General features: G+C 38.2%; 1 protein-coding gene across 1 annotated transcript in view; it reads right to left on the bottom strand.

Annotated features, from left to right (window-relative positions):
- Positions 1-1,157: 1,157 nt before the first annotated feature.
- LOC141569587 (endogenous retrovirus group K member 7 Gag polyprotein-like) overlaps positions 1,158-13,318 on the bottom strand; it is a 134,134-nt gene continuing 121,973 nt past the window's right edge. The window contains exons 3-4 of the mRNA XM_074323324.1: positions 1,302-3,165; positions 1,158-1,234 (exon numbers count right to left, since the gene is read on the bottom strand). Of these exons, the coding sequence (XP_074179425.1) occupies positions 1,158-1,234; positions 1,302-3,009 (1,785 nt within the window). The 5' untranslated portion in view covers positions 3,010-3,165. The remainder of the gene's footprint in view (positions 1,235-1,301; positions 3,166-13,318) is intronic.

Here is a 13,318-nt window from a genome sequence, read left to right as displayed (position 1 = left end):
CTCCATTTCCCCGATTTTTTCTTAATTACAAAAATGGGTGAATTCCAGGGCGAAGTAGATTCAATTACATGGCCTTTATCAAGCTGCTCCTGTACTAGCGCTTGAGCGGCTAATATTTTTTCTTGTGTAAGGGGCCATTGATCTATCCACACAGGCATATCAGATTTCCAAGTTATTGTTTCTGCAGTTTTTTGGTGGAGTACAGGTAGATCTATGACCCCTGGGGAAAGTATCCTAGACCTGCTCTTTGTAAATTAGGGGTAGGCAAAACAGGTTCCTGACGACCTTGTCCCACAGTGCCTAAGCCTTGTCCTGGGAGGAGCCCTTTATCAAACATCTGCTGAGTTACTTGAGTGCTTGGGCTAAAAAGATAAACTCCCATATTGCTCATAATGTCCCGTCCCCATAGGTTAACGGGCAGACCGGGGACAATGTACAGCTGAAAAGTCCCCTGATGTCCTTCCTCATCTTGCCATGACAATAAATTACTGCTTTGCTTAGGGGAATGAGACTGACCTATGCCCTGTAAGTCTGTATTAGTGCATCGCGTAGGCCAACTGGAAGGCCAATGCTCAACAGCTATACAGGATACATCAGCTCCAGTATCCAAAATCCCTTGAAAACTCTTCCCATTAATTTTAAGCTGTAAAACAGGTCGATCTCTTTTTATTTCCTGAACCCAATAAGCATCAGAGGAACCGAATCCTTGGTCTCCACGTTTTTGATTTTGTCTATTTTTCCCTATTTTCACACGAGGCAAAATAATTAGCTGAGCTATGCGAGTCCCAGCAGGTATAACTGAGATGTTTAAAGGTGAATGAGTCATAATTTTAATTTCTCCAGTAAAGTCCTCATCAATAACTCCCGGGGAAACCTGAATCCCCTTCATAGTGGTACTACTTCTTCCTACCAACAAACCTACAGTTTCTGGTGGTAGTGGCCCACAGATCCCTGTGGGCAATGCTTGCATTCCCATCTCGGGAGTTAGTACGATGTCGGTGGTGGAACACAGGTCCAATCCTCCGCTGCCTGAGGTGGCCCGGAATAAATCCGTGATGTATTTCCTCTCAGAGGCTTGTTTCCTTTCTGTCCCTGCATCTGCGCTGGGATCTGCAGTGCCCCATAACATTGCTGACTCGGGGCCAGGGGCTGGCCCCTCACCCAGTTTCCCTGGATGGGTCTCCCATCTTTATCTGTCTTGGATTTGCATTCATTGGCCCAATGTTTTCCTCTCCTACATTTAGGACATATATCTGAAGGCTTTTTTGCAGGAGCGGTCGAGTACTCAGACTCCCCTTTACGAGGGCACTGGGCAGCTCGATGTCCCAATTTTCCACAAGTAAAACAAGCCCCAGAGCGACTCCCTGCATTGAATCTTGCCTGTTGATACATTATTTCTTTCATAGGCTTCCCTTGTATAGCTGCTGCTATGGCTATGCCTTGGGTAAAGGATGATCCCACATCAGCACACAAGCGAATATAGTCAGATAATGTCCCTTTCTTTCTAAATGGCCTAATGACCGCTTGACAGGCAGAATTAGCATTTTGATAAGCAAGCTGCGTTATAAAAGACTGAGTGGCAGCCGATGGTCCAAAAATCCGCCCTGCGGCTGTGTTGAGGCAAGACACAAATTCCTGAAAAGGCTCATCTGCTCCCTGCCTTACCTGAGAAACATGTTCCTCCTTGCGGGAAGTATCAGGCAACATTCGCCAAGCGTCTTTTGCTGCTGCAGTGGTTTGAGCGTAAACTCCCGCCGCAAAGCCCATCTGGTTTTTTAATTCAGCATATATGCCTTCTCCTGCCAGCATGTCAAAAGTAATAGGAATTTGCCTTAGGGCATTTTGATTAGCCTTCTTTTTGCAATTTTCATAAAACTCTGATTTCCATAAGAGATAGTCGCCCCCAGAAAGGCAAGCATGAGCAATATGCTTCCAATCCTCTGCAGGGGTAGCTTCACTAGACAAGGCATCCAAAATTGCCATGGTGAAAGGGGCGATAGGACCGTATTGTGCGCAAGCCTCCTTTAATTCCTTCAATTGTTTCCATTGAAATGGCCTCCATTCTCTAAACCTATTCCCTGCCTGGTCAAGCCTTTCAAAGATAGGATATATCCCAAATTGATCTGTGGATTCCCCCTGCTTGTGAGCTTCTTCACAAGCCATTTGAAGAGGGGAGCGCACAACAGAGTCCGACCCTGGCTTAACACAACCTGGCGGAGGCTTAGTAGGCATGTCCCAAACCGGAGGCTGCAGCGGAGGACCCCACATACAGGGCTTCTCAGGAGGTGGTGCAGAGGGATTAACTATGGGGGGATCTTTACCCCGAGGATTCCATTGATCTCTAAAAGGAATCAGGGGACTCCGAAGACAATTTCCTCCATCCACAGCAACTTTAAGTTCAATCAACTGTCCCTGAATCTTTTTTAGCTGATCTGCAAAAGAAAGTGTAGTGTCTGCAGGTTGCCCGCCTTCTTGAGCCATAGCCACCAATGGAGGGTATTTGTCTCTATCATATTTGACTGCCTCATCCTCTAATTCTTCCTGATCCTGAGGGTCTAAATCTTCCCAGTGCTCGACCGGAGGTTTCGGATAAACAGGCTCTTTGTTAACCTTAGAAAATCCTTCTGTGTGTTTGGCTCCCTCCTCCTCCTCTCTCTCGGCCGGAGAAGCGGCAGATGGAAGAATTTCCTCATTTCCAGCTTGTTTCACTTTCTCTAACTTGCAGCCCTCCCGCTTAAGATCTAAGCAATCCTTAATCAAAGTCCATAACCCGAATGTTTCTACAGGGACCTGCTGAGGTCCGTGGGCAGCATAATAATCTTGTAACCGTTCTCCCACTTTCTCCCAAGTTTCCAGACTGACAGTGCCTTCTTCTGGAAACCATGGACAGACTTCTTTTACAAATTCTAAAAACTTGTCTAGCTGTTCTCTGCTCACCCGACTGCCACGGGCGGCAAGCAATTTCTTAAGTCCTCTGACATACAGGTCCTTGCTGCTTGCGTGACCCATTTTTCCTGATGTGTCTCACTCACCGCGCATCCACTGAAATAAGCTCCTCTTCGAGCCGGGCCCTTGCCACGCGGTGTTCCTCACTGTTACCCCCGTATTCAGGTCCCTGTTCGGGCGCCAAGTGTGACGGACCAGCCGCCACAAGTCGATCAGTACCTAAATGGGGGAGTGGGAATGGATAAAAAGACACTCGCACAAATGCTGATGCGGCCGGTCTTCAGTGATCCTGAAGCCCCGAGTTTATTTCCCATCACCAATATATACCGTTTGAGTACGTGCAGTTTAACAATGAAAATATGCATTACCTCAGCGAAAGTAAATCTTTAACTTTTACATAGATACTACAAAATCACCGAAACTCCCAAAAGTATTTATCCCATAACAGAGTCTACCAATTATCCCGATAGCCATCAATCCTCTGTGTCCGGGAACTGGCCGCTCCCACCACATACCTCAGCAGCTTGTAAGCACCCTCCAGGTGTAGGCAGAGACAATGCCTTAGGGGCAGAAACAGGTTAAGCATAAACCGAGCCATTCTATAAGGCTCAGGGTTATCTGTAACCATGGCTCCCTACAGTCACTCATCTTAACATATGTGTCTGTGTATATATTTATGTTACAGACATACACATATACGTGCACACACACGCACACCTCTATACATATAACATTCAAAGAGTAGAGAAAAAAGACAAAGTGAAAAACCTTGAAGAAGCCTGAAGAAAAAAAGTGTACCTATAAAGAAACAGGGATAAAAATTTACAGCGATCTTCCTGTCAGTTACTATGGAAGCAAGAGAAAAACCTTTGAAACAGCACCAAAAGTTAAAAAAATGAAAGAAATCCACAGGATCAGTATGCAGGAAACTATAACAGAGATGAAAGAAATAAGAGATCTAAATAAATCAATGGAGAGGTACTCCATGTTCATTGACTGGAAGACTCAATATTGTTAATATGTCATTTCTTACAAATGTATCTATAGACTCAACACAATTTCAATCATAATCCCAGCAAGCTATTATCCAAATATTGACAAACTGATTTTTGAGTTTACAAGGAAAGGCAAACAATTAGAATTGTCACCACAATGGTGAAGAAAAAGAACAAAGCTGGAAGATCACATTACCTAATTTTAAGACCTACTATAAAGCTGTCATAATAAAGATACCTTGGTATTGATAAAAGAAAAGACACATAGATCTACAAAACAAAATAGAGCCCAGAAATAGACCACAAAAATATAATCAACTGATTTTCAATAAAGTTGCAATGGAGTCTTTTCAACAAATAGTAACTGAGAAATTAGGCATCTGTATGCAAAAAGATGAACCTAGGAATAAAACTTTACACCATTCATAAAAATTAACTCAAAATAAATCATAGAACCTAATTTGAAATACAAGACTAAAAAATTTCTGGATGAAAAAATAAGAGAAAATCTACATTACTTTGTGTTTGGTATTGAATATTTAGATACAACATGAGAAGCACGAGCCATGAAAGAAATCTTGATAAGTTGGACTTTATTAAACATACAAACTACTTCTCTGTGAAAGATAATGTTAAGAAAAGGAGAAGACAAGCTACTAACTGGGAGAAAATAAAAAAACAGCTGATCAATTATGTTTATCTAAAATTTACACAGAACTCTTAAAGTCAACACAAAGATAGCAAACAACCTAATTAAAAATGGGTAAAAGATCTGAACTGACACCACAACCAAGAATATAAACAGATAACAAATAAGCACATGAAAAGATCGCTGACCATCGTTATCATTAGGGAATTTCAAATTAAAATAACAATGATACCACTACACACCTATTAGAATGGCTAAAGTTCAAAACACTAACAAAACCAATTGCTTGCAAATATTCAGAGTAACTACAACACTCATTCATTGCTTGTGGAAATGCAAAATAGCACAGCCACTTGGTAAGATACTTGTTTCTTAGAAAGATGAACACAGTCTTTTAGTTTTAAATTAAAGTTCATGGGGGTGACAATGGTTAGTCAAGTACATAGGTTTAGATGAACATAGTCTTACAACATAATCATGTGCCTTCATGTTCCTAAGTATTTATCTGAGTTGAAAATATGTGTCAACAAAAAAAACATTCACATGAATATGTATAGCAGTTCAATTCATAGTCACCAAAAATTGGATGCAACCAAGATGTCCTTCAATAGGTGAATAGTTAAACAAACTGTTGTACATTAATGCAATGGAATAGTATTCATCAATAAAAAGGAATGAAACATCAATTCAGACAAAGACATACAAGCATCTTAAATGCCTATTACGAAGTAAAGAAGCCGGTCTGGAAAGGTTAAATATGGTATGATTCCATTTGTATAATATTTTTGAAAAGACAAAACTATAACAACAGTAAAATAATGAATGATTGCTAGAGGATTGGGGAGGGAGATTGAGTAGGTTAAGTAAAGGGCATTTACTGGGATGGTGAAACTATTCTGTGCGGTATTGTAATGGTGGGTACATGACATTGTTGGTAAGAGCCATAGATAGACCTTTACAGCATACATTATAATTAACAGTGAAAGACTGATGTTTTCCCTCTAAGATCAGGAATAAAGCATCAATGTCTACTCTCACAATGTTTTATTCAACATTGTACTGAAGATTCTTACCAGAGAATCAAGAAAAGGAAATAAAGTGCACAAATTGGAAATTAATATAAAGACATATTTACATATAAACTTAATAAAACGTACATTTGTATTCTGAAATTTACAAAATGCTCATGAAAGAAATCAAAGAAGACCTTAAAAATGGAAAGACATGCCATGTTTATGAATCGGAAATCTCAATATAGTAAAGATGTCACTTCTCCACAAATTTACCTACAGGTTTAATACAATTCCTGTCACCATCCAGGCATGTTTTTTTCATAGGCATAGACAGCTTATTCTATAATTTATGTGAAAACATACAGTTTCTAAAATAGCTAAAATCTTGGAAAAGGAGAGTAAAGTTGGTGCAATCACTCTGTGTTATTAAGACCTATTATATAGCTACAGCAATCAAGACAATGTAGTACTGACAGAGGGATCATTGCATAGATCAATGGAACAGAATAAAAAACCCAGAAATAGACCCATACTGGTATTCTTAACAGATTATGCAAAGATGTAAAAGCAATTCAATGGAGGAAGAAGAGTCTTTGCAACAAATGGCACTAGAATCATTGGATATCCATTGGCATCATGAACATGCAAATTAAAACATGAACCTCGACTTGGAAACTTCACAATTCATACAAAATGTAACTCAAAATGGATGATAGATTTAAAGTTAGAATGTAAGACAATAAAACATGTAGAAGAAACATGGGAGAAAGTTTTTGCAAATATAGGCAGAGTTAATAGACTAGAAAGTAAAAGCACTATCGTTAAAAGAAAAAATTGGTAAATTGGACTTTATCGAAACTTAAATTTAAATTTAAAAATTTTGCTGTGTATGACCCTTTTAAGATGCTGAAAAAACAATATATAAGGAACTCTCAAAATTCAAGTCTTACCACAATTAAGAATAATAAACTCAACACTAAAAAAAAAAACTCCAATGAGAAAATATTCAGCTGGCAAATAAACACGTGAAAAGGCTTTCAACATAATTTGTCATCATGAACATGCGAATTAAAACCACAATGGGATATTACTATACACCTATCAGAATGGCTAACATGAAAATAATGACAATATCAAATGTGGATGAGGATGTGAAAACATTGAATTAGTCATATATTGCTAATGACAGTGTAAAATGGTAAGGTGACTGGGGAAAAAAAGTGTGAAAGTTCCATAAATAACTAAACATGAAACTATGAAATTACCCAGCAATTGCACTCTTGGCCATTTTTTTCCAGAGAAATGATGACTTAACATTGATACACAAAAAACATACACATGAAAGTTCATAACAACCTTATTTATAATAGCCAAAAGCTGTAAATAAATCAAATTCCCTTCAATGGGTGAATAGTTAAACATACTGTGATATATCCATTTCATAGAATATTACTCAGCAATAAAAATGAACAAACTATTGATACATATATGCAACCACTTGGATTTAATCTCCAGGGAATTATGCTGAGTGAAAATGCCAATCCCAAAAGCCTACATACTACACGATTTTATTTATATAATATTCTTGAAATAACAAAATCTAGAAATGGAGGACAAGTTAGTGGATTCCAGGGCTCTAAGAGGCGGTGGAGATATAGGTAGGAATTGGGTGTGGTTATAAAAGGGCAACAAGGGAGACCCTTGTACTGATGGAACTGTTCTTTACCTTTGACTGTATCAATGTTAATATCCGGATTGTAACATTGTATCATAGTTTTGCACCATATTACCATTTGTGTAATTTGTTTATAAATTTTATGGTATTTGCTCTTTTAAAATTTTTATATAGTCATCTGTATCTGTCTTTCCATTATTACTGCTAGGTTTACAGTCTTCTTATTAAGAGACCATCCTCCCTTAGACTGTACATATAGTTTCCTAGGCTTTCTTCTAAGAAGTCATTATTGCAACTGGAATTCATTCGGGGTAATGATGTAATATAAAGCTCTGATTTGTTTTTCCAGATGGATATCAAGTCATCCTTCTGCCCCTTACTATCCTGTTATGTTTTCCTTGACTGAGCTTGAGCATTACTATTTTCAAATGAAACTTTAAACAACTATTTCTAATTTAAAACTCCATTTGGCTTATAATTGAAAATGTGTTGCAGTTATATATTAATTATGGGAGAACTTACATTTTTATGATACTTATATTTTATGATACTTAGATATTTTCTTCCATATCTGCAGCCTTAATGGCAGGGACAAAAAAGCTGGAAAGACTATCCGATAGGATCAAAATTTGTTCTGTTTGCTGACATGAAAGACTTCTTTGGGAGTCTATTTTGTATATGATACAAAATTAGATATACTTTTAAATGCTTAGCAAGTCATTGGAGTAAGCAAAGTCTTGTTTGTCTACTCTCTTAACCTGTGAGTTGTAGCAAGGCAGGTCAGGAGGCCTCAGTCATGCAGAATGGTTACTACTGAAATCTGCTGATTGGAGCCTTGGCTCCACAGAGCATATAGCAGATTTTCTCTTCAATAATAAAAAAGTCTATACATCATAAGAAGGGTTAATCAAAAGTAGAAAAATCTTTCATTTGTCACCACATAAGCAAAACCCCTCCAGACGTTTGAATGAAAATTTTTAATGGAATTCACTCAAAGTAGTTTGAATTTGAAATACACACTAAGAAACTGGTAGATGTGTACATTTTTATTCAAAAATATTTTTTTTCTTAATTTGCAGGACAAATCCCATAGGGTAAGCCCTATTCTTTCTGAATGTGAAAAGTTGGAGAATGAACTCTGGATATTAGAACAATTTATTAGTTTATACTTCTGAGTTGAAAAGGAAACCTAAGTCTGTATATGCCCTCATTTTATAGAGGGGTGGTGCGAATGTTTAAGTTTCCTTCGACACACAGCCTAAATTGAAAGCCAATTCTACCAATTCCCAACAGTACTTTACTAAATCAACCTCCCTCTCTCCTATGCCCTCTCTCCTCTAGTAAATGGAAGCCCTGTTGAGTCCCCCTTTGTCAAGTTTTCATCTGTATTTTAGTTTTCTTAGACATGTATACTTTTATTCTTTGTGGCCTCTCCCTATGCCAAATCCTTCTATTAATCATTGTACCCTTTAATTGTTTTGTGTGACAACGGAAGCTTGAAAAATTCCTTCCAAAAGTATATTTAAAAATAGGTACACATTCTCTCTGTGGTTGTGCTTTGAGGCAGTGAAATTGGAGATGAAACCATAGCCAAGCGGAGGAAGGACTGGTGCTTTGACAATTCCATCATAAAGTTTTCCAAACAATTTTTTCCCCAAAAAATATTGTTTTTTGTTTTTGATTACTGTACTTCTTGAATATGAAAAACTGTCTCCTGGATCTATTTTACTGAGAGGGAAAAGCACTGTAATCAATCGTTGAGGTTTTTCAAACTCCTGTGAACTATGGCTCCTTCTTAGAAAACATGAGCCACAGTTGGAGAAATTAAATTAAATCACTCAGCTATTTAGTTTCCTTACAATACCATCTAAACAACCTAAGCTTTAAATTTTTTTCAGGAGGCTTTCCTTTTCCCTAGTCAATTATAATTAGGGTTGATGGACGGCCAGAGACTAAAGGAACAGTGACTTTTCTGCAATTCTCAAAAGTGTTGTAAATATTAGAAGGCCAAGCCAGCCCCTGTTGGCAGCAACATTTTTACAGATGATCTAAAAAAAGATTAATATGTGGACTGGTTTGAATTAAATAAAAACCCCAAACTCCTGTGTGATCTCACCATTAAGGTAAATATGGTGTTTTCACTCAGTAGTAGCAATGATGGAGGTTTCATAAACGATAAAGGAATTCATTGGTGACTTGAGAGTATATGTTTCTTAGCATACCATATTTACATCCAGATAGTTTTTCCACAATAGAAAAGCTCACAGAATGTAGCTTTTTCACAGTAGCCTGCTCATCAATGTCTGTTGTAACAATAGGATTTACTGGAAAGGCTTTAGCATCTACAGAACAGCCCCACAAAGTAAGACTTTCTCAATGATGTTTTGGTCAATTAGTGGTCATCATGAAGAAATTCTGAACACTCGGAATACTCCAATATGCAAGTGCTATTTGGGGGAATTCTTTTGGATTGCATTATGCCATATTATTTTAGCCTTATTTTTCCTGAATTGGAGTTCTGCAAAATATTTGATATCTGATCAACCATAGTGCAGAAAAATTCATAAATCAAATTATGTGGATATTAGGCATCTCTTACTGGAATAAAACTTATTTCAATCCATCATCTATGAGCTCCATGTGTGCCAATTCATCACTATAGCAATCTTGTCAGTTTATACCTTCGTAAATAATTATTTCCATCATCCAGTCTTCTAAGGGGCTTGGCAGGGTATCTTGCCAGCTGGTCCACATTAATGAAAAACAAACTGCTTATGATCTATGGCTATGGTTCACTCTGAGCTGAGTGATATCACACTTATACGTAGCGATTATACTGTTTGAAACTGCATTTTCACATGAAGGCATTTGGTGCACACTTTGTAGAAAACTATTTTTACTTTGTCAGGAATGACTAGTAGATTGCCAACCTAACAATTGAAGAAAAGATAGGTTGTTTATGTCTGTGGCCACGCTAATAGAAATAGATGGTTTGTCAGAATCATCATCTCTGGGTCATTGTATACCTTGTGACTAATATTTATGTGCATGTTAGAATCAGAATATGATGGTTAGATGCCAGAAAGAAACCATTCTATTCCTTTGGCTGGACAAACTTTTCTCTATCCACACATCCAATAAGGTCCTGGCAAGACAAAATCAGGGGTGTTATTCTCCACACACCTATATATCCTGTAAGTACAGTTTCTTTTGATATTAATAGAAAGTTCTAGAAAAGGTACAAAACATGTGACTACATAATGCTGTGATGCTTTTTCTGCACATACACACTTTTGTTTATTTTCAAAGAACAAAAGGGCTCCTATAACAAATTTCTGTTTAAAAAAGTTTACATTTAATCATTTGATTCCCTGTATGGAGATTATATGTAAGTCCACTAGAAACCCAAGAAGTCACAATGACATTAGTTTTGTGAATGTGACCTAACCATGGGATTCCTAATTTCCTAGAAAATGCCATTACACCTCATTCCAGTACCAGTTTTTTATAGGCAGGAAATACAAACAAACCAAAATGATTGACTCTAGCAGATGTTATTGGCACTTCATCCACATCACCGTGACTTACTGGAGTCTCCTGCAGACAGTTCCAATACATGGCAATGACTTCCTGCATCTCTCTGCTTGAGAGTGTTCTCTGACCATCCCCCAACAGGGGCAGACTGTAATTGCTGGGAATGAACACCCCAGGAGCTACTCTCTACAAATGAGGGACAGGAGTTATTAAATAGATATCCCAGCTTCTTCACTTCTTAGTAGGATAATTCTGAGACATGTTCCACACCGTCTCAGAGGATCACCAACAGGATTGAGTTTATTTTCCACCGTGTTAACCTCCTGCCCTTTTTATTGACTTTTTCCCCTTGCATTTCTTTCTTCCCCACTACCCCACAGTGGTTCGTGTAATGACCTCCCAAATAAACTACTTGCAGGCAAGTCCTTGCCTGAGAGTAGGCTTTTGGAGGAACCCAAATTAGGACATTGACTTTAGTCAGTAAAATAAGGAAGGCAAACAGTAAAGGAAAAATTCTTATATCCCCCAAGTCAAATATTTTAATTTCATTGCATTCTCCAGGGTTAACATTTGCTATACATACTAGTTTCAGTGTTTCTATTTACTTAGGCCCTGTGCTGGCCATGTGACTTGGGAGAGGTTATGCATCTGTATGGGATCCACTCCAGGCTGCAAGTTAAATCTACATAACATGTGCAAACCCTCTCCCAAGTCACAGGGCCTACAAGACAGAACAGAACCATTGAAATTGGTCTGTATAGTAAACATACAGTAAACAGTCAGTAAGGTTTGGTGGAAAGGAGGCAAAGAAGAAGAGAAAAAAAACTTTCTAAGAGTCCCAAGCTAAATTACTTGTTAAATCGAATTATACCAGAGGTTGACATCTCAAAATAGAAGATATAGTGCCACCGTTACAATCCCCCTGTCTCATCATATTCTATGCTGCCTTCATTTGAAATATTAACCAAAAAACCATAAAGCTGATGCCACTGTTTGTGCATAACCATTTGCTAATCTCTTTTGGAGATTTCACCTATTAATTTTATTCTACTATCACCTCTATGCAGTTTCAGCATGGCTTTCCCTTTTTCCCATCCTCTACTTGTCCCTTGGATATGTAGGTCTATCTGAATTATGTTTTCGATGACACAAATCAAAAACTTTTAAGGCTTAATTACTCATCCCTGTCCCCTTACTCCAAACTAGCTCTCCTTCCTAACTCACCAGCAGTTTCCTGGCTGCCAATGTTCAATCATCTCCTGCCAACTCTACCTTGCCTGTCCTATTCAATTGAAAATCATGTGCAAATGACCTCATAACATCTTGCTCATCTGTCTTTCTGTTTCTTTTTTACTCCATTAGTTCCAGTTTAGGCTTATACTGAAACTGGTTAGTTAGCACGTTGTTAGGCAGACAGTAAGGTCCCTGGTAAAATAAACAAAAGACAGCAATATCCTAAAACTCCAAGTTCTGAAGTAACTCATTCACTCCAGGACAAAATATAATGGTGCCTTGAGGTTAATAAATTATCTCATAAAATCCCTTTTGCCTGACAAACAGAGCAGATCTGATAGGATAGGCAAACAGAACAAACCTGGTAGACAAATTCCATTAAAAGGTGCCAGCTTCCCTTCCCCAAACAGGCAAGGAAAGGTATAAAGGTAAGAGCTTTTGCCTCAGTAACTGGGCACCCCAGTCGGGGACGCCCTTCTGCTTGGGAGCTACATTTCTTTGCTTTTTAATGAACTATCTTCTTTTACAACTTCTTGCCTCCCTTGGTCCGTTTCCATTCTTTGGTTTCACGAGACACGATCCTGGCTCACTCACTCACTCATAGAAAATTCCCCACATCATTTGGGGACACAGAAAAATCTCCTACACCAATACTATAACAGCTTTATAACCAAGCTTTCTGCCTATTCCATAATTCAAAACTTTTGTATTTACCAGTACAGATTAATCTTTCTAAAGCTGTACTTACTGCATATAGAATAAAGTTCAAAACTTCTTAGTAGGGCATTTAAATTCCCCCAGAAACTACAGTCTTCCATTGTTCCCACAATTGCCCCACTTGAACGGTATGCTCCAGCCAGCTAGATGTATTTAGTCTTGCCTGGACGTATCTGGTGCTTTCCATGTTTAATAATTTCCCTCCAATTCTGGGGTCTGATGACTGGTTATTCAAATCTGAATCCTTCTCTAACTCTAACAAAGACTTCTAGAATGTTATTCCTAGAAAAGTCCAACTACTTCATTTTACATATAGGGAAAATGAAGCTTAGAGGAGCAGTGTGATCTGCTTAAAGACAGATAATTAGGAAAAGATGCAACAGTGTAGAACAAAGTGTTCAAGGGAGTATCATCTCAACTATTCCAAGCCACGTCCTTCTGATCGGCCAGGGCAATGATTGTCCACATAGTTCGCATGTGGACTCATTGCCTCAAGTTCACTTTTAATAGCACTGCCTTGAGTTCACTATTACTTTAGCTACTTGAAATGTCAACA

This window comes from Rhinolophus sinicus, chromosome X, assembly GCF_036562045.2.
Source record: "Rhinolophus sinicus isolate RSC01 chromosome X, ASM3656204v1, whole genome shotgun sequence".
Lineage (NCBI taxonomy): Eukaryota > Metazoa > Chordata > Mammalia > Chiroptera > Rhinolophidae > Rhinolophus > Rhinolophus sinicus.
Note: the sequence above shows the minus strand (reverse complement) of the source record. Positions and strands in the feature narration are given on the sequence as shown.